The following is a 23,402-nucleotide window of genomic DNA, read 5'->3' as shown; positions in this document are numbered from 1 at the left end:
TTGTGAACACTATTGTATATAGGTAAGTGAGGTTTAATCAACCTATTTTTGACCCCAGAATCTGTGGTATAATTTATAACCAATCTTTTCGGGACACCCTGTATAGTTGGGTTGTAAATACTGTACTTTTCTTAAATAATCATGTAATATAAACCCTCTAGATCTAATTTTCGCGCCTAACTCAATTTTCATAATTTTTGCATATGCGGTGTTTTTCCTAAGGACGGCAGTATAGCCCAATAAATAACCGTTTTGGAGTGTAATTTCCAGGGGCAACTCCGAATTCCATGAAAATTTGGTTTTAGGTTCTACTTACCCTCCACTTACAAGTTTGAATTTGTGCCGTTGGTTGCTTTTACTTGGGGGGTGACATTTACCCCTTCTCGGGGGTGAAAAACGCGTGTTTAAAATAAGGCCGGAAATAGATAAATTGACTTATTTTAAGCACCTTTTGTCCTATAAAGTTTTTTACATAAGTCAATACTTTTTGAGTTATTCGCGATTTAAAATGTTGATTTTTCGACAAAAAAACTACGTTTTCAGACCGTTTTTCCCAAATAACTCAAAAAGTAAATATTTTATCGAAAAAAATTGTTTTAGCAAAAGTGTATCCTATAAAAAAACGAAAAAAATGGTGTACCAGTAAAGGCAACAAATTGAGTAGAGACAAAGTTGTAGCTCATAAAAAATACGTTCTTATTCGTCTAATTCCAAATCGAATAATTCAACGCGAAATCACCGAAGAAAGAAGCGTTTTTCGGGGAAAACCTTATTAACATTTTTAAAGTATCGAAAAAAAGCGTATTATTTGTTTTTTACAAAAGTTTACAGCATCAAAAATAAACGAGTTACACTGAAAAAAATAGTTGGCCCCTTTTTTGGTAAAAAAAAATCGCGAAGACCTTCCTCTATTTAGCACCCTAAATGAAATTAATGTTTGGCTTTACCATCTATTTTAACTGTATGTGTATTGTTTATATGATCTGTAAGTTTGATTGGTTTTTTTTGTGCTTATTTTTGAAAACATTTGGTTTTATAATAAGAAAAAAAATTCTAAAAATTTTTGAAAAATTTGTTTTTTCAAAATAACTTAAAAAATATTAGTGATAAGAAAAATCTTAGAGAGTAAAAAAATGTAAGTTTTGTTATTAAAAATTATGCTAGTTTCATTTTGTTTCCCTGTAAGACAAAAATTGGTTAAGATATGGCTATTCAAAATTTACATACACTCCTGATTAGTGACCCATTCAAGCTTTCTCAATTATAACCCTTTCAAAAATAAACACTTTAAACCGGTGAGACTGACAGATCATATAAAAAATAGATAGGTAAGTAAATTGCTTGTAAAGCGGTAGCGATTAATTTCATTTGGGGAGCTAAACACGGCGAGGTTTTCATGAGTTTTTACAAAAAAAAAGAGGGCCAACTTTATTTTGAGCGTAACTGGCTTATTTTTAATGCTAAAACTTTTGTTAACAATTAAAACAAAGCTTTTTATAAACACTTTAAAAAAGTTTAAATGGGTTTTTCCCGAAAAGTGCTTAATCTTTCGGTGATTTCACCTTGAAATATTCGATTTGGAATTAGATTTGGAATTTTTCATGAGCTCCAACTTTGTTTTTACTTGATTGATAGACTTTACTGATACACCATTTCTTTGGGCTTTTTATAAGCTACATTTTGCTAAGGATATGTTTTTCGATATAATATTTATAGTCCATTCATTAACGGTAAAATATTGCAAAACCTTTAAATTTTAAAGAATCGCTTGGATTGACATGAAATTTGGCATACACACAGCTAACAAGTCAAAGAAAGAAAAATGATATTGTGCCGATATGTGCTTTTGCCCTGGGGGTTGTTTTCACCCCCTCTTGGGGGTTAAAAAATATTCGTCCAAACAAAGTCAGGAAATGGGTAAACTGGCTAATTTAAAGTAACTTTTGTTCTATAGAGTTTTTTCACTAAGTCAATACTTTTCGAGTTATTTGGCAGTGAATATGTTCATTTTTTCAACAAAATAACCACGCTTTTAGACGGTTTTTCGCAAATAACTCAAATTGTAAGTATTTTGTCGAAAAAGCATTCTTAGCAAAAATATAGCCTATAAAAAAATTTAAAAAAATAGTGAATATATCACGTTTTTTTATTTAGAAAAAGCAGAGCTATAGCTAATGAAATATAGGTTCATATTCGTCAAATTCCAAGTGGAATACTTTAACGTGAAATAACCAAAAATGAAGCACATTTCGGGGAAAACTCATTTAAACTTATTTAAAGTGTTTAAAAAAAGCTTCATTTTTGTTTTATAAAAAAAATTTCTAGCATCAAAATTAAACAAGTTACGCTCAATATAAAGTTAGTCCCTTTTGGTTTTGGTAAAAAAATCGAGAAAATCACCCCCTAATTAGTATCTTAAATGAACTTAATCGTAACGACTTCACAAGTTTCTTGACTCGTGTATATACTGTTTATATGATCTGTAAGTTTCATCGGTTCAAAGTCCTTATTATTGAAACGGCTGTAGTTAAAAGGGGTTGAACGAGTCACTGATCACGAATGTATGCAAATTTAGAAACACCAAATCTTGATAAATTTTTGTCTAACAGAAAAACAAAAAAATATATGATATTCAAAAAAGCAAATCTGACTTTTTTTGTATTTCGAGACTTTTGGTATCTTTAACAATTTTTAAGTTATTTTGAAAAAAAGCATATTTTTCAAAATTTAAATTTTTAAAAATTTTATTTTGAGACCAAATTTTTTCAAAAATAAACACTTTGAATCGAAGAAACTTACATATCATATAAACACAATATAAGTAAAATAATTTATGGAGCGGCAACGATTAATTTCATTTAAGTTGCTAATTAGGGGGTAGTCTTCCCGATTTTTTTTTGCAAAAACAAAAGGGACCAACTTTATTTTGAGCGTAACTTGCTTAAATTTAATGCTAGAAACTTTTCGTAAAAACAGAAATAAAGCTTTTTTAAACACTTTAAAACGTTAAAATGGGTTTTCCCCAAAATGTGCTTAATTTTTTGGATATTTCACGTCGAAATATTCTATTTGAAATTTGGTGAATATGAATCTATATTTCATTAGCTATAACTCTGGTTCTACGAGATCTAGAGACCTAACGCGTACACCATTTTTTTAAATTTTTTATAGGCTATATTTTTGCTAAGAACGGTTTTTTCGACAAAATACTTACTTTTTGAGTTATTTGCGAAAAACCGTCTAAAAATGTGGTTATTTTGTTGAAAAATGAACATATTCACTCGCAAATAACTCGAAAAGTGTTGACTTGGCGAAAAAGCTCTATAGAACAAAAGTTACTTAAAATTAGTCAGTTTACCCATTTCCGGAGTTGTTTTGGACATATATTTTTTCACCCCCAAGAGGGGGTGAAAGTCACCCCCAGGGCAAAAGCACACGTCGGCAAAATATCACTTTTTTTCTTTGACATGTAAGCTATGCGTATGCCAAATTTCATGTCAATCCAAGCGGTTCTTTAAAATTTAGAGCAAAAACCGTGAAAGACTGGACTATTACTTTTTGAGTTATTTGCGAAAAACCGTCTGAAAACGTAGTTTTTTTGTCGAAAAATCAACATTTTCAATGGCAAATAACTCGAAAAGTATTGACTTACGTAAAAGACTCTATGGAACAAAAGTTGCTGAAAATCAGTCAATTTATCCATTTCCGGTCTTATCTTGAACGTATGTTTTTCACCCTCGAGAAGGGGTGACTGTCACCCCCAAGTAAAAGCAACCAACGGCACAATTTCAACTTTGAAGTGGAGGGTAAGTAGAACCTAAATCCAAATTTTCATTCAATTCGGAGTTGCCCCTGAAAGTTACACGGTATCGCCGAATTTCCCGTTCATTTACTGGGGTATTATGTCTGCTTGATTTTTCAATAAGGAGGATTTTAGAAAAAATGAGTAATTTAACGTCAGAACAAGCAGCCGAAATTGTAGCTTTAATTGGAGATGGACGATCGCAGCAATATCTTGCAGATCTTAAGGGCATCCACAAATCCAGGATTTCAAGTGCTGTAAGAAGGTGTAGAGACATTTGAGGATACACAAGAAGGTCAGTTCCATGACTTCCCAGCTGCACGAGCCTCGTAGGTGAACGTTATTTACATCGACAGAATTTGCGTACCTTCATAGTACAGAGAAATAAGATTTTTCTCGTGATACATCCCCCTCCAGGCCGAAACAAAATTTTTTGAGTAGTATGGACATCTATAGTAATAACCTACATGTTTCCTGCAGCCGATTTTGATGATATACATAGTTATATAAACAAATAAAGATCAAAAAACGGTAAATTTTCGCTTTTTTCGTCTATAACCAAAAAGTTAAGCATTTTATACAAATTTGAGAGTAAGAAACTCATAAATCGTATAAAAAATTTCAATATGGCTTTCACCGAATATGTCTATCCTTATTGGTTGCTTAGAAAATTGCAAAATAAATCATAAATTTTGAGTTTTTATAAATATTCATAACTTACGTAAAAAATAACTTAGAACCTTCTTATTACGCGAATTGCTGAGACTTCATGTGGTTAAAATATATTTTAAATTTCAAAGCAATTGGTCAAATAGTTTAAAAGATATTTAATTTGTTTATCCCAAATTCATTTTTTTTGCAACACTTTAAGTCAGAAAATTATGAGGTTACAGTAAGACTTCTGACAGTTTATGCAAGAAGAACATTTATACTATTGACTTTATTAAAAAAAAAATGACAAAGAGTAATTTTAAACCGTGTAAAATTATTTTGCAAAAACACGTCGATTTTTTGCTTACTTATAAACAATTAGAATAACTTTTTAACCGTTACCCGCAGAAAAATTATTTTTTCATATTTGGAAAGACTGAATTTTTATACACATTTAGAAAGAAAAACAATTGTCCTATGACAATTAGGGACGAAGTTAGGCCCCCCTTTTTTTAATTCATCTGTTTTTGTAAAATAATTTTGCAGTATTTAGAATTATTTTTTGTCATTTTTTTTAAATTAAACTAATAGTACAAATCTTCTTCTTTCATAAACTATCCAAGGTGTTAGTGTAACTTCATAATTTTCTGACTTATAGCGTTAAAAAAAAATTAATTTGGTATAATCAAATTAAATACCTTTTAAACTATTTGACCAATTGATTTGAAATTTAAAGTATGATCTAAGCACCAGAAGTTTCAGCATTCCGTGTAATAAGAACTTTCTAAGTTAATTTTTACATAAGTTATGAATATTTATAAAAACTCAAAATTTATTATTTATTTTGCAATTTTCTAAGCAACCAATAAGGATAGACATATTCAGCGAACGCCATATTGAAGTTTTTTATACGATTTATGAGTTTCTTACTCTCAAATTTGTTTAAAATACTTAACTTTTTGGTTATAGACGAAAAAAGCGAAAATTTACCGTTTTTTATTCTTCATTTGTTTATAACTATATATATCATCAAAATTGGCTGCAGGAAACATATAGGTTATTAATATAGATGTCCATACTACTCAAAAAATTTGGTTTCGGCCTGGAAGGGATTGTGTCACCAACAGGCATTTTTTTCCTTATTTCTCTGAACTAACACATAATAGTCTAAGATACGATATAAGGTTTCACCGATCTGTTTAATGGATAAAAATTATTGGATATGTAATTTAGCATGTTATCAATTACCAAAACAAGGGTTGTAATCTTGTTCTAACTATAATTAATTAATAATTAAAAAATGACTTTTTTTTTATAACGGACACCGCACACATCTTATGGAAAATATAATGTCACTCAAATTAAATAAAATTTACATGAATAGATGTGTCCTGAAATTTAAATAATTTGATACCATTGCGCCAATGCTGTATTTTGATTAACAAGAGCGTAAATTGATAAAAATTAATCTAAAATCAAATAGGAATGTACGTGTGCCAAAGAGAGGAAAAAGATCCTGTGATTCGCTTATTTCATAAACCTTTCTCGAGGGATTAAGGCAGAGGCTTACTCTTATCTTTTCCTATTATTATTGATAATAAAGTAGGTATAATTTGGTTAGCTGTACTGTCTCTAATCGGCTTAAGCTAGTGGTGAATAGACTGTATTCATTAGCCGCTAGACTAATATTATTTATGAATGCCAGTTTTATGGACTTCAAAATGGGATTTCGATAAACTTTAATTACAATTACCGCACTAATTAAGCAAAATTCAGAGTTGGCGCAATGATATCAAATTATTGAAATTTCAGGACGCATCTATTCATGTAAATTTTATTTCATTTGAGTGGCATTATATTTTCCAGAAGATGTGTGCGGTGTCCTTTAACAAAATTTTCGACCCGGGCAGATATTATTTAAGATTTTTTAGGTCATTCTAAACAAAAAAGTTCTTTCGTAAATTTTCTCGAAGTTGATCGTTTTCTAGTTATAAACAATTTAAAACTGAAAAAAGAACGAAAGATGACGATTTTCAAGCCTCAAAAACATAAGTATAAAATATTATTTTTGAAATTACGAAGTATCTAAATTTAACTTCAAACCTTATTCTATCAGTTACTGATAAGTGTTTTGGACTTACTTCATTCTGAAACATTGTTTTTTAGTTGCTAATGCCCGTCTCCCCATAAGAAACCTTCTTCATTAACAAAAAAATATGTTTAAGAATAAAACATGGCTAAAATTCTTATCGAGACCTGGTAGAAAGAGGTTTGAGCTTGAATTTATGTACTTGATCATTACAAAAATGATATTTTTTACTTGTGTTTTATTTGACGAAAAAAAGCCGACAATTTCTAGAGTTTAATACTAATACCATTGTAATACCACATCCAAAACATAAATATGCATTTTATATCGTGGTATTATAGACAAGGCGACAACGGCGGGTTCGTTGGGAAAAATATTCCCATGAGATATTTTTGCATAATCACATTCGTGAGACATCCCAGAATAAGGTTCAAGAGGTCGCCCACGTGAAAAGTGGGCCATTTAAAAAAAAAATTTTTTTTTAATCAAATTGCAAAAATCAATATTTTTGGCCCGATCTAATTTTTTTTTTAGATTTTTTGGGCCATTCTGGATAAAAAAGGTCTCTTATAATTTTTCTCTAAAGTTGATCTTTTTTGAGTTATAAGCAATTTAAAATTTGAAAAACGCGAAAATGGCCATTTTTAAGACTTAATAACTCTGTTAAAAATTATTATTATGAAAGTCAGAAAGTGACTAAATCAAAATTTAAAGTCTCCGCTACATGATCCTGAAGAAATCTGTGTCATAAATTTACTACTAATTTTTAATGAATAACAATGAGCGGTTACATCGTATTGACGCGGTTGTAAATGTGAGTGCGAGTAAGATGCACAATTGTACTGTTGGAATGGCTTCTCTCTCGCACTCAGCATTTACAGATGCCGCACACGTGTATGGCGCTTATTATTTTTACTTAAAAATAACAGCTTAGTAATAAAATAATGACAAACATTTCTTCAGGATCTTGTAGGGGGGGCTTTAAACTTTGATTTAGTCATATATTGACTTTCATAATAATTACTTTTAACCGAGTTATTAAGCCTTGAAAATCGCCATTTTTCGTTTTTTTTTTCAATTTTAAATTGCTTTTAAGTCGAAAACGATCAACTTTAGAGAAACATTATAAGAGATCTTTTTTGCTCAGAATGGTCCAAAAAATTAAAAAAAAACTCTTCGAGCCAAAAATATTGATTCTTGCAATTTGATTAAAAAAAATGTTAAAAAAAATTGGCCCACTTTTCACGTGGGCGACTTCTTGAACCTTATTCTGGGGTGTCTCACGAATGTGATTATGCAAAAAAATCTCATGGGAATATTGTTCCCTTCGAACCCGCCGTTTTCGCCTTGTCTATTATAGTTTTACTCTACTTTACGTGGTATTACTCTAACTGTGGACTTTTTTCGTTTCTGATTTTTGAGCCTTGAAAATTGTCATCTTTCGTTCTTTGATCAGGTTTAAATTGATTTTAACTCGAAAACGATCAACATTGGAGAAAAATTACAAAAGATCTTTTTTGTTTAGAATGATCCAAAAAATCTGAAATAATATAAGCCGGGACGAATTTTTTCAAGTTCATGAAAAAATTGTCATTTTTTAATTATTAATTAATTATAGTTAGAACAAGATTAGGTCGGGCAACCCTTGGTTTTTGTAATTATATTAACATGCTAAATTACATATCCAATAATTTTTAGCCATTAAACAGATCGGTGCAAATCGACCTTATATCGGATCCTCTACTATAATGTTATAGCTAGACAACTGCGAAATGGTCTTTCCACAGCCAAGTAATGTTCTAATCAGTTCCAATTTAGTTAGAAACAGATTAACCTTTAACTAGCCGCGCATCAAGTTATAACATAACTACACGCGTGGCGTGCTTTATACGCCACAAGGAAATACACTTAAAAACAGCGGATTTGTTTATTTTTTTTTTTGAAAAAATACACTTAGTTGTTTGTTATAAACCTTATTCGGCATCAGTGAATACTTGGAGTTCCTTCTCAGTAAGCCAATTGGGATTTATAACTGGAATCATGGAATAACTGGATTCCATGATAAATAAAATTACTAATAAAAATTTTTTTGAAATGTGATTTTTTACAGGAGAAAAAGTATTGTCTTTAAAGAAAAATATATTTTGTACCATAATGACTAAAAAACAATTGAAATATCGATATAAAACGATCTCCAAAGATTAATGCACATCTTTAATACAACAGCCAAGAAATACAATATGATGATATCAGCAGAAAAAACCACATGTATGACAACATCTAAGTACCCACTATGCCGTAAACTCTAAACTAATGGGAAAATAATAAAGCAGGAAACAAGGTTTAGATATCTGGGAATAGATATAACTAGTTACGGAGATGCTGAAGAAGAAGTACGACAACAAAGCTTAAAAACAAGTAAAGCGGCGCGATCTCTTAATGACACAATCTGGAAGAACAAACACCTAAGACAAGACACAAAAGCAAGAATCTATAAAGCAGCAGTTAGACCTATATTGACATACACGGCGGAGAAAAGACCTGACACATCTAAAACGAGACGACTACTAGAAACAACAAAGATGGAAATACTTCGACGAATATCAGGGAAAAGTCTGTTGGATAGGGAAAACAGCGAAAACATAAGAAGAGCATGCAATGTAGAAGACATAAATGGATGGGTGACAAAACGGAAACAGGAGAGGAACGAACACAGTAGAATGACAGAGGATGGGATAGTAGGAATAGCGAGATAAGTCACCAAATGGATGCAGAAGTATTGGCAGACCAAGAAAAAGATTTTTCTTGGTCAGAATTTAAACAATTTAGGAGGCTAATATTGAGGAAGAAACCGGCTTTAAAGCCTACATACAAGAAGGAAGAAGAGGAGGAAGATGTTCTACTTACCCTAGTACTTCTACTTTTTGTTAAATTGATTATTATTCTGCCAATACGTTCCAATAACAAACAATAAACTATTAAACTTGTTATTGTGGAAGTTAACCAGAGTAAACTTGTGACGTGTGGAACACGTATTCCAAATATTATGTTTATTGTCGTCGTCACACAAATAAAAAAACCCAATGCGCACCTAAAAGTTTTGTAATATTTTGAAATTAAATCAAATGAAAATTACAGGATTTAAGTATTTTACGATAAAAAATAAAACAGAGTATCTTCTGTTGTCTTCAAATAAAAATTACAGGATTTAAGTATTTTACGATAAAAAATAAAACAGAGTATCTTCTGTTGTCTTCGTTAGGGCTTTGTTTAATATTTTTTGCCAAGGCAGTTGGGACCATTCCGTAGAAATCAAATGTAGGATAATGAAAGCAATATCTGCATTTCTAAAGATGGATAAACAATTCCAATGTCATGATTTATCACTATTCTTTCAAATCAGGTTCCTACGATATTTTACAGAGTGTCCAGTTGTCCAGAAACCCTTCTAACAAAGGAAGATGGGAGATTCCTTAGATTATTTCATTCATAGGAGATTCTTACCAATAGAAAGCTACAGAAATCTGAATTTAATCGATAATTTTTGATAATCTCCCGTCGTTAAGTATATTACGTCAGATGCCCTTCGTTGCTACGAAAAAATACATTCAGTGACATTAATGACAATTAATGTATTAAAAATTATAAAAGTGATGACTTTCAATCGTCAAATATTTATAAAAACTGTGTGTTTAATGGTACTTACATAAATAAATTACAATAAAATTTTGGTTTTGAACAGTTTTATTCATGAAATAATCGCAACAAATTGCACTCGACCTCTGAAATTAATATAGTGAAAAAATTGATATCGTGACACTTTGACATAATTTCACTCGCCTTCGGCTCGTGAAATTACAACTGTCAAAGTGTCACTCGGGAAAAATTCAATAATTTCAGAGCTCTTGTGCAATTACTACTGATTATTCCATTCATAGGAGATTCTGACCAATAGAAAGCTACAGAAATCTGAATTAAATCGATAATTTTTGATAATCTCCCGTCGTTAAGTATATTACGTCAGATGCCCTTCGTTGCTATGAAAAAATACATTCAGTGACATTAATGACAATTAATGTTTTAAAAATTATAAAAGTGATGACTTTCAATCGTCAAATATTTATAAAAACTGTGTGTTTAATGGTACTTACATAAATAAATTACAATAACATTTTGGTTTTGAACAGTTTTATTCATGAAATAATCGCAATTGCACTCGACCTCTGAAATTAATATAGAATTTTTGCTCTCGTGACATTTTGACATAATTTGACTGTAAAAGTCAGTAAATTAAAACTGTCAAAGTGTCACTCGGGAAAAATTTAATAATTTTAGAGCTCTTGTGCAATTACTACTGATAATTATTTTAAGACAATTTAACCCAAGTCATCTAGTCCGAAAATGCTTTGAAAATGCTTTATATAATGTATTCGTCCAGAAAGATTCTATTTAGAAAAACGAAAACTGGTACGCCTATTTATCTTAGTACCGGTCATAGGCGTCCCTTTTGGATAGGCCAACGGTTATTTATTTGATAGCATAACTTTTTTTTTCTTAAACTTCTAAGCATTTTTAACACTGGATTATTAAGTTGTGAGTTATGCTAGTACCAAAAGGTACACTTGCTTTAAGTCGGTAGGATGCACCGTTTTTAAAATAACTGTTTACCTACCCAAAACGAAAGCATATGACCGGAACTAGAAATTCGCAATTGATGAACAAGATTCATCTTTGGAAGATCAATCAACGTACCAGTTTTCGTTTTTCATTTTTTTTTGAGAATTTTCTTCAAATTCAAAAAACGAAAAATTTTCAAATTGATTTTTCTAGAATACGGTGCATCCTACCGACTTAAAGGAAGAATACATTTTAGTATCATAAATATCTTTTAGAATCCAGTGTCAAAAATTCTTAAAAGTTAAAGACAAAAAAGTTGTACAGTATATAAAGTTATATAAATTAATGGTTGCTCTACCTAAAAAGGACGCCTATGACCGGTACTAGATCTCAATTAATAGAATCGATTTATCACTGGAAAATTAATAAGCAAACCAATTTTCGTTTTTTAAATTGAAGCGTTCTGAAGTTATTTTAAAAAATCTAATTACAAGACGCCATCTTCAAAGAGCACTAGCTCCCTTAGGGCTTCGGACTAGGTGACTTGGGTTATATTGTCTTAAAATTATTTGAGGAATCTCCCATCTTCGTTTGTCAGGAGAGTTTCTGGACACCCTGTATATGTTTCCTACACTGTTGTACGGAGTTGAGTCGTAGGCCCTCACAGACACTAACTACAAGAAATTTTAGGCTTTCAAAATGTGGCTTTATCGTCGGATCCTGAAGATAGCTTACACCAACCACGTTACTAATCAGGACGTTTTATAAGGAATACAAAAAGAAAAAGAGCTGTTAAGAGGAGACAGTAGCGATCAACAGGTAGCGAAAACGCGTTCCAAGATTGCGGCTGTAATTTTGAATATTTTTTCGAGATATTTGGCACGCGTATTCATAATATAATAAAGAATGGCGGTACAGAGCCCAATTTGAAAAATATATTAATATGTGGAAATTACTTTGTAATTAATTACAATATTAAAAAAAGAGCCTGTACCGCCATTAAGAAGAACAAAAAAATACACTTTCTTTAAATAAAATTTTTTATTCGATGCCTAGATTTTGTGTCATTTTGGAACTACTAAAATTTTTTATTTCATTAGTAGTTCCAAAATGACACAAAATCTAGGCATCGGATAAAAAAGTTTATTTGAAGAAAGTGTATTTTTTTGTTCTTCTTAATGGCGGTACAGGCTCGCTTTTTTAATATTGTATTTAATTTCGGAGTAATTTCCACATATTAATATATTTTTCAAATTGGGCTCTTTACCACCACTCTTTATTATATTACGAATACGTGTGCCAAATATCTCGAAAAAATATTCAAAATTACAGCCGCAATCTTGGAACGCGTTTTGGCTACCTGTTGATCGCTACTGTATCACCTTAACCACAATAAAAAGAGCCAAAATCGAATACCTTAAAAATCCTTTACGGCTTTACTTGAGTTTTCCAAATGTACTGAAAAGTAATATAATGTATGTGGTATTTTTGAAAAGGTATTTGAACGATCTTTAAAATGTGGTATCGCTCAACCCCCGTTTTCATTAAGATTTTAGAGTGTATGTTCGCCCCCGCTAGAGCGTTGATGTAATTTAGTTTAAAACTGGTCTACATTTCGTCCCCCTCACAAATAAATTTGACTTGTTTTTGGTGGTACGTTTTTCTTCTTCTTCTTTAGTTTATTGGCCTCCACCTACTTGGGTATTTGGCCAGCTCATCGTCGCGGAATAAGGGAAAATTCCTTATTCACTTACAATTTGGAGTTAGTACATTGTACAATTTGATTCTTCTTGTTCTTTTTCTTCTTCTTCTTCTTCTTCTTCTTCTTCTTCTTTAGTTAACTGGTAATTTTGGTTGGTGTGGGAAAAACATGTCAAGCTAAAAAAAAATTTTACGCTAGGGGTAACTGTCTATCAATAAACAATCTTCTTTGTCTTCTTTGAAAAATACAACAACTAAACTTTTTTTCAACGACATTAAACTTTTTTCTCTCAGGGGCAACTGCCGACTACTACACAATCTTATTCTTCTACTTCTTTTTTAGTTTACTGGCAATTTTGAGTTGGCATGGGACAAATACAACAAAAACAGAGACTTTTTGCTTTTAGGGGCAACTACTGACCATTGCACAATCTTATTCTTCTACTTTTTTTGAGTTCACTTTCAATTTTGAGTTGGCATGGGACAAATATACAACAAAGACACAAACTTTTTGCTCTCAGGGGCAACTGCCGACCATTACACAATCTTATTCTTCTACTTTTTTTGAGTTTACTGGCAATTTTGAGTTGACATGGGACAAATACAACAAAGACACAAACTTTTTTCTATCAGACATACTGTATAGTAGAATGACAGGGGGAGCAAGTTTGCGAAACGAATCAAATGAAAATGGGAGAAAGTTTCGAATTTGCTACAGAGAAAATGAAAATAGCTAGGACAAGTTTTGATCATAAAGACATTCACAAGATAACATGGACTTTCCCTGATGGAAAAGTAAAAATCAGACACATCACGTCCTAACAGAAGCGAACATGATAATCGATAAGGCAATAGTCGATTGCGGGAGTAACAGAGGGGCAGATAGATACTATTAGTGACCATACACTAGTAATAGCCAAATTAAAGAAAAATTATCAATAATTCCAAAACCTGTTAAGAGTCAGACTAAATTATGGAATAAATAAAAATCTGGATAATCCAGTAAAGCAAGAAGTAGAAGAGTATACCATACAAAGCAAGAAGTAGACCATACAAACAGCCATGTTGGAAGCAGCGGAAAAGTGTATAGAAAGATTGCATATAAAGATATGTAAAGGCTGGTTTGATGAAGAAAATAGGAATGCTTTGGCAAATAGAAACAGGTCAAAAATACAAAGAGACAGAAAAAATACCAATAATACAATCGAAAACTATGTAGCTAAAAGAAGAGAAGATAAAATAAGTTGTAGGAAGAAGACCAGGGAACATCTATACAAGCTATTGAAAAATATAGAAGAAGCCTACATAAACAAAGAGGTAAACATTTCTACCAGAAAGTTAAAAAATCCAGAGAAACTACAAATAATACTACAAAGTTTTGTAGGAACAAAGAAACATTAAACAGAGGGGCGGAATAATTCGAAGATTTGTTAAATACAAGATCACCAAGAGGAACTAGAAGGAAATGAGAATTGGCAAGAAGGTGAAGAAGAACCAACTTTGAATGAAATTAAAGAAATAATAAGAGACCTAAAGCATAACAAAAGGGCAGGTAAAAGTGGGAAATGAGGAAATTCGAAAACAATGGAATACAGCTCTTATTTGTCCGATCTAAAAATATTCTATGCAACTATCCAGTCTTGGATAGAATAAGTTTTAATATGTTTGAGATTTATCAACTCGAGCCCTACTACTTAGTAAAAGTGTCTCAAAAGGCTATCATGCTATTACAGACTTGTTCTATAAAAGCTGGGCTAAATGGACCAACTTTAACCTAGGGATAAGCCACAAGTGGATCGCTTAGTTTGAGTGGAAGGGTAGTTAAGCGTCCTCTTATATTAGACCTAACTTAACATGAAAAAGATTCTGTAATTAAAAAAAAATATTTTGAAAAACTTTCAATTTGAAAGGTGGAACATTAAATAAATACCTACTTGATTTCTTAAATTTTGATTTATTTTCAAAATAATATTTGACAAATTTTTTTTGACACTTACCAGCAAGCTACGTTGTAAAAGGGCATATTTTCTGCTGTCTTTTCAGAATGAGTTACGTATAAATTATGTTTATCCAAAAACCTAAAATAATATTAACCAATTAATAAACTAGACTTGAGAGCAAAAACATCAACTCAAAAGTAAAATAAGTTATAGTTTTTGATTACGCTATTTGGTAAGTGTCTATCCACACATAATGTAACAAGTAAAATATTGTGAACAGATGACACGTTTATCACGTTTCACAATTAAAGCTTCCCCTGTTAAAGTGTTCCCATATATAGTGATGAGTAGAGCTCGGGAAATATGCACTTACAAAACTCTAAAATATGCATGCAAATATGCACACAAAACAGTTGAAATGTGCACTAAAATATGCTTTTATGAATTTATTGCATATAAATAAAAAACGCAGTATTCCTTGTATTTAAGGTATTTAATTTATTTTATGCTAAAATCACAAAGGAATTTATTGAAATTTCAATTACCTACTTCCAACATCATTATATTCATTTATTCTTTATATTCATCATCATCATTATTCTTTACTAAATTATTATTACAATTAAAACTACAGTTGAGTCCCTGAATCTGTGTACCCGTGCGTCATCATTTAAAGCATACGAAATAAGTCGGAAATTGAAATTTACTAAACGAAACAGCAAGTGACAGTAAGTGACTTGCTGTTGCGTTTAATAAATTCCAATTTCCGACTTATCATCGACTTATTTCGTATGCTTTAAAATGATGACGCACGGGTAAAGATTCAGGGACTCAACTGGATATATTATGTTATTAAATGTTCTCTAAATTTTAAAGGGGGCCGGCCTAGCTAAGCGGTAGTGTGCTTGGCTCGCGTGCCGGTAGTCCGGAGTTCAAATCCTACCGCCGCGCCGGCAAGAACATAGACATGTTTAAAATGTTTATAGGCCCCAGGTCGACTCAGCCTGATAAAATGAGTACCTTGGGTGAAACCAGCGGTAATAATAGGCGGTTGAAGCGTAGCACTACCCTGTTACCTTCCTTGTATACCGTAGGCCCTAGATATAGCAGACTACCCTGCTATACTCCCAAAGCCACGTGAGCGGTATAAAACGGGAGACTATTATTATTCTAAATTTTCTAGAGAAAAACTGTGCCGTCTATCAGATAATAATTGTTTATATGCGGAAAAACTTCTCTCTACTTCAAATTGCGATAAAGGAGCAAACTTTAAAATTTGGTATAATTGTGGTTCCTATCTGTAAAATTAAATAATCTTCACAATTCATGTAAGGCCCGGTTTTTTCACCTTCGAAGAACTATATCGGGAGGTGAAAACACCGGCCTTAATAAAATAATTTTTTTATTTGAATCATTTTTTGATATCACTCATTTTTCTTTAACACAGTGCAGAATTTTTGATAGGTACATTTTGTTGGTTTCACCAAGGTATTTCATTTTTTCATTTAATGAATTGGTAATTTGAATACTTTGGTCTAATGGAATCTTTCGCTTTTCTAATTTAGTAATTGATTCAGCAGTATTTACAAAATTGGTTTGGATAGGTGCCAAATTAGTTTTTAATTAACGGTTTTTTAAAATATCCACATATTTTTTAGCACCTAATTCTCTCAAAATTATCGGTTATGAAATTTACAGAATTTAACCATGTTGTCCATCTAGTTATCACACGTACTTCGCTACATTATATTACCCACTTATGTCCTCAGATCTATATTGTGATATATCTGAAAATATGCAGTTTTAATAAATGCATAATATGCATTTATACAGTTTATCTAAAATATGCAAATATGCACTTAATATGCATTTTGCATATTTCCCGAGCTCTAGTGATGAGCGTGCTAATAACCGGCAAAATAGCGCAAAAGATGGAAAACATATTAAATTATGAGATAAAAAAAAATAAAACTAGTAGAGTTGTTAAATTTAGCGATAGTAACATATAAATTGACATTATATTGATTAATTACTTTTAATGGGAAATAAGCCACAATTTTACCAAAAAAATGATTTTATTATTAACGTTAATATTTTTTTTGGTAAAATTGTGGCTTATTTCCCATCAAAAGTAATTGATTATAAAAATTCCACAAGAAAATAGTTTCAGAACAACATTACAGTTGAGTCCGCGAGTCTTTACCCGTGAGTCATTAATACCTGGCGAGATAAAACACATACTTCTTATCTAGCATCATTCTCTTCCACGCATGAAACTCATGACAAACTAGCTGCCGTTTGTTATTAAGCAAAAACACATGTTACTTTTATGAACCATCTAGACTCACTGTATTGAAAAGAGATAGGTACAAAAAAAGACGATTCGGTGTGTTTTCATATTTTAAGCACAATTTGTTAGACGTTTCTGCTTTGTTTACTTTTGTGGCTGTCAGTCAGTTGAATTTTTTGCGGTTTTTGTCGAATTTTTGCGTTTTGAAGTTTCTTTATATTACACAAACAGTTGTTTTCACAACTAATTTTATATTGGGCTTTGCAATTTTAAGGTAAATAATTATATTTTGGCAATTAATATTTAAAACATACAAAGCTAACGTCATTCACACAGTAAAGAAATGATTGTGTTTAGATTTCTGTCAAAGTGAATAAAATAACAAAAATAAAATATGTTATTGAATTTTTTTAAAAATTGTTTATTTATTTATTAATCAATAATAATAAAAGAATTTATTAAGCTACTTCAAATGTAGCTGTAATTCTGCACAAAAATTTTGAAGCAAAACTTACATTTGACATTTTATATATTTGATAACGTCAAATTTTATAATAAAACCCGTAATCGGAACAGTAGCCACTTTCTGTCAGTTGTTATTTTTTTTTTATTTAGAAATAACCGCATTAACCACGAAGGTCATCAGCGGGGTAACGAGAATACAATTAATAAGTTTACAAAAGTATGAAATTGTGTACAATTAAATCTTACTTGCTAGGTTACATTTATTAAGGAATTGAAAAAGAGGTTTACAGTCGGTTTGCAGGTTAAGAATGTCTTTCATATTGTTTGAATAACCAGATATAGATTGTTTGTAAGCGGCAAATTCATCACATTCTGTTAGCACATGTTTTACTGATACTGGTATATTACACCTTCTGCATTTTGGTGCTTCGGTATGGGTAATGAGATGCTCATGAGTAAGTTTACAGTGTCCTAACCGAAGACGAGATAAGATGACTTGGTTCGATCTGTTGGTTGTATGTGGATTCCATGGACCAGTATCTTCTTTAACGTCTCTTAACTTGCTCGTGGATGTTTTCCATTTTTCACTCCATAAATTGAGAGTCATTGATTTTAGTAATTGTTTTGTATCTGCGGCTGGAATTGATTGTTCTGCCAATGTTGGTAATTGCGCAGCTGTGTAAGCCCAACGATCAGCGTTTTCATTTCCCTCGATTCCAGAATGAGAGGGAACCCATAGAAAAACTATTTTTGAGTCTGTTTGATGCAGACTGTGTAATATTTCTTTGATTAATATGACTATAGGATTTTTCGTGAAGGTTTGTTGTATGAGTCTCAGTGAATTGAGTGAGTCAGATATTATTAAGGAGTGTTTGGTTTGTGCATTGGAAATGTGCTTCAACGCTTGTAATATGGCATAAAGTTCACCATTTAAGATGCTGTAGGAGCTGGGAAGCTTAAATAAATATTTGGTTTCATTGTTTATGTATACTGCTGCTCCTACACCTTGGGAAGACTTAGACGAATCAGTGAATAAGTGGGTATAATTTTTATATTTTGCGACTATTTGTTTATAATTTTGATATATAAGACGTGGATTGGTATCGTATTTATTATATTTCGTCAATTGGGTGTTTACATGTGGGGTTCTGATAATCCATGGAGGAATGCTGTGTTCATTCATTAACCACGTTCTGGGGAAATTTTGGAGATTTAACGTTGATATATACCGGTGAATTCTAACATAAAAGGGTGGTGGAGAGGTGCTATGTTGAAAAGTTGATTTGAAACGATTACAGAACGTGTTTTTGTGAGCAGGAATTGATGGTATTGATGCTATTCTAGAGGCATAGGATAAACTAAGAATTTGTCGTCTGAAAGATAGAGCTGGTTCGCCCAGTTCGCAGTATAGGCTTTCTACAGGCGTTGTCCTGTAAGCCCCTAGAATTATTCTTATTGCGGTGTTGTGTATAGTATCTAAGCATTTTAATATTGAAGGGCGAGCAGATGTGTATGCAATACATCCATAATCAATTTTCGATCGAATAAGGCTTCTGTATATTTTTAGCAGCATTAGACCATCAGATCCCCAAGACTTGTTTGCTAAGCATCTTAATAAATTTAAGCCCTTTTGACAAGAAAGAGTTAGTGTTTTAATATGATTTTTCCACGACAGACGTTCATCGAATATCATGCCCAGAAAATTTATGTGTGGAGTATAGCTTAGTTTCTGGTTGTATAGGAATATTGATGGTCGATGCTGCTCTGGTATGTTTCTTTTTGAGAATAATATGCAATTTGTTTTGTTTGGGGAGAAATTGTACCCAGACATTATAGACCAACGTTCGAAGGATGTTATGCATTGCTGAAGGCTTTGAGCCATGGTGCTAAGACATCTTCCCTTGATAAACACGATCATGTCATCTGCGTAAAGTCTGGCTACAACTGGTTTCTTTAAATCTTTTAAGACATCATTCATAGCAATTAAAAATAAAGTTGGGCTGAGAATTGATCCTTGTGGTGTGCCGTTTAATTGTTTCTTGGTTGATGATATTGTTCCAGAAATTCGGACTTGGAATTCTCTTTGCGATAAAAAATTGCGTATGAAATTTATTATATTGCCTTTCAATCCCCAGTGATGTAGTTTATTTAGGATGATTTTATGGCATGTAGAATCAAAGGCTTTATTAATGTCAAAATAAATTGCTAGACATTTATCTTTAGTAGCAAATGCTTCGTGAATATGACTTTCTAGGTCAATAATGTTATCAAGTGTGCTTCTAGATGGTCTAAATCCGGATTGTTCGGGAATTAATAATTTGTGAGTTTCCAAAAACCATATTAGTCTCTTGTTGATTATTTTTTCTAGCAATTTACTCATGGAGCAGGTTAGGGAGATTGGCCTGTAAGATTCAGGCAAGAGTGAAGATTTGTTAGATTTAAGTATGGGGATGATTGTTGCTTTCTTCCAGATTAAGGGGAAGTCACTATTATTCCACATGTGATTAAAGATATTAAGCAGGATTTGTTTCGCCGTTTCTGGGAGATTTTTTAGAAAAACTGGAGGGATGTCATCGGGACCAGAAGAACTGTCTTTTAGTGATGAGAGAGATTCCTCCATTTCTTCTTTTGTCAGTGGCTTGTTTAGAGAATTAAGGTTTTCCAGCTCTTTGAATTCCGTAGGGAGGGCAGTGTTATCATTAGTTATATTTCTGTTTATGGAAAGCTTATGATAATAGTCTGCGAATGCTTCACCTATTTCTTTTGTTTGGTTTATTCGTTTGCCGTCATAATCTAATGCTTTAATGACATGGTAAGTTTTGTTTCCATAAATACCTTGTATCTTCCTCCATGCCGATGATATTGTAGTGTTTCTGTTTATGCTTCCTACGAACTTCTTCCATGACTCTTTTTTACTTTTGTTGGTAATATATCTTGCTTTTGCCCTATGTTTTTTGTATTCAATTATACTTGTTGCGGTTTTCTCCCTCCTACATCTATTTAGAGCAGATTTGCTGTTTTGTATTGCTTCGGCACATTCGTCATTCCACCAAGGCACAGGTTTAAATTTCTTGATATGTTTTGTTTTTCCTATTGAAAATTCAGCGGCTTTTATGATTATTTCGTTAAGTTGAGTTACTGCTGTATTTGCGTCCTTCCACTCATTAATTTTGTATATGTTATTCTCAATGGTTTTTGAGAAAGAGCTCCAGTCGGCTTTCTTTATTTTCCATTTCTGATGGATACTATCTCCGTTTGATATTTTGTCTTTTATAGTTGAATTCGTTAATTTTATAGGAAAGTGGTCACTGCCTAGTAAGTCATCCATAACTCTCCATTCAAGGTAAGGACTAATAGTTGGGCTACATAATGAAAGATCGATGCAAGAAGAATTGCCTGTAGCTATATTGAATCTAGTATTGCTGCCATCATTCAGTAAACTTATGTTCATGGTGTTGAATATGTTTGATAGAATTCGTCCCCTTCTGTCTGTTTTTTGAGAACCCCAGGAGTAATTGTGGGCATTAAAATCTCCTAGAAGAATAAAAGGAGTTGGAAGTTGATTAACTAGAGACTCCAGTTCATCCTCAATTAAATAATGGTTAGGAGGAATGTATATGTTGCAGATGGTGTAATTTAGTTGTGCTTTAATTTTTACGGCTATCGCTTCTAGGTTTGTATTTATTCTAATTTGTGTTGCTTGTAGATTCTTTGAGACGTAAATGGCTACGCCGCCACTCGCAACTTGTACATTTCGGTTTTTAACGAATTCCTTGTATCCCCTCATTTTGTGGACATCTTCGTCTCGGAAGTGAGTTTCTTGTAGACACAATATGTCCAGAGAATGGAGGGCTATGATATGCTGTAGCATATTTAAACGGGTATAGTACCCATTTAAGTTCCACTGGAGTAATGACTCGAATGTATTTATTGGGTATCTTGAGATGTATTTGAGATATCAGATTGGGTATCACTTACATCTTGGGATTGCTTTAGTAATTTCTTTTTTAGCCTTGTGACACGAGTTTTTAGCTTCTTAGTGTTTGCGTGAGGATGAAGTTCTTCTAACATATCTATTAGTTTTGGAATATCTTCTGTGAAGTCTTCCGCAATGCTAAGAACATCCCTCGATCCGTATGTATTTTCTAGGAGCTGTTTAAGCTGATGGCTGTTGATTATGAAGGGAGGAGAATGGGAGTCGATATAGTTTATAATAGATTCAGTAAGTTCTATTTCTTGATTTAATGTATTAGATTTGGGTTTTTTGTTTTTCTGAATGACTGTTTGGGGAAGAGAGAAGGTAGAAGTATTGGGTGGCATTTGTTCTTCTGGAGTGGCTGGGGTCATATCTTCAGCTGTTCGTTTTGTTGCGGATGAAGTTGTTGACTTAGTAGTTTTGTCCGAGGTTGGGATATTTTCAGATTGAGCAGTGTGATCTGGATTTGTTACCAGATTGGATGTGATCAAAGCAGTATTGGCGACTTTTGCACAATTTTCTACTACTGAGGAACTTTCGGGTAGAATATTATTTATTGAGTGGGAATTTAAGTCATTAGGAGATGTTTCATCCGGTTGAGATATTGGAACATTATGTGTGGGTTGTGATGATTGTTGGGAATGTGGGTTAATATTGCCCGAAGGGCATTGGGATGCAACATGACCCGATAATTTGCAGGTGAAGCAGCGTTGACTGTCTAGGGCTAAAAAGATATGATATGATAGATTATCATGTGTTATTTCTAAGAATTCGGGTATGGTAATATCTGGGGAAGGAGCGATATACACCTGTCTTCTGAAGCTGAGTATGTGTTGGTATTCTGGATTTGATGCACCTATTCTAAGAAAGTTTATTGGAGAAACTAATTTTAATCCAATATTTTCCAGTAAGGTTACAAGAGTTTCGTGTGGGATCGTTGGGCTTACATTCGATAATACTAGTCTGTCTGCTGGTGAAATTAGACGTCTTGCTTTGATGACTTCATTATTGACAACAATTTGACCATGATTAGTTAAAAACTCATCAACCAGTGATTTATTGGTTAGATAAACACATATTCTGTTGTGTGAAATTCTGCTACAGAAAATGATGTTTATTGGTTTTACCAGAGGTCCCAATTGGAGAAGATAATCTTGAAGTTTTGCTCCCTGAATGGAGCCGAAGATAAGTGCCTGGTCTTTGTTAGGATACTTGTAGATATTTTTTGAGACAGTGCTTGCATAAGATGTGTTGGAGGTATTCATATTATTTAAATTATTATCTGGGTGAGTGTTGGTGGATGAAGATTGATTTGTAAATGTTGGTTGTGACATTTTATTTAAAATATTCAAATTTGCTAAGTTATTTTGTTAAATATAATTATTGTCCAAAACATTTTTCCCAGGCCGACCCTGCCTTTTGTTGTTAAAATTTCTTTATTTCGCTAGGCGAGTTTTTACTAGCTAATTACTTTTCAGTCTTGTGTATCTGATATCTAACCTCAGTCAGCCTAACAAAAACCGTCTGGATGCAGTTAATATTAAAAATTTACTCACAGTTGCTGTTCTTGGTATTTTATGTCACTGCACTAGTAAAACTTAACTATTAAAAGGCTTTTATTTAGCGGTAATTTGTTTAAATCGACCGTAAATTATAAAACGTGTGTTTACAAACAGGTCTCACAAACAAGTCCCTCAGTTGTTATTGCGTGAAATAAATTTTCGACTTATTTCGTATGCTTTAAATGATGACGCACCTGTAAAGACTCGCGGACTCAACTGTATATTGATTGTTTCCGACCTTTAGACGTGTAAGAGGCGTATGTCAACTAAAACTGTCACTGTGACAGTGGCATTTCTCAAATTCATTCG

General features: G+C 32.3%; 1 protein-coding gene across 1 annotated transcript in view; it reads right to left on the bottom strand.

Annotated features, from left to right (window-relative positions):
- Positions 1-23,402, bottom strand: part of LOC114328113 (polycystic kidney disease protein 1-like 2) — a 311,210-nt gene that overhangs the window by 33,433 nt on the left and 254,375 nt on the right. The window contains exons 20-21 of the mRNA XM_050644966.1: positions 14,858-14,938; positions 9,450-9,633 (exon numbers count right to left, since the gene is read on the bottom strand). Coding sequence (XP_050500923.1) covers positions 9,450-9,633; positions 14,858-14,938 — 265 coding nt within the window. The remainder of the gene's footprint in view (positions 1-9,449; positions 9,634-14,857; positions 14,939-23,402) is intronic.

This window comes from Diabrotica virgifera, chromosome 2 (assembly GCF_917563875.1).
Source record: "Diabrotica virgifera virgifera chromosome 2, PGI_DIABVI_V3a".
In the NCBI taxonomy this organism is placed as follows: domain Eukaryota; kingdom Metazoa; phylum Arthropoda; class Insecta; order Coleoptera; family Chrysomelidae; genus Diabrotica; species Diabrotica virgifera.
Note: the sequence above shows the minus strand (reverse complement) of the source record. Positions and strands in the feature narration are given on the sequence as shown.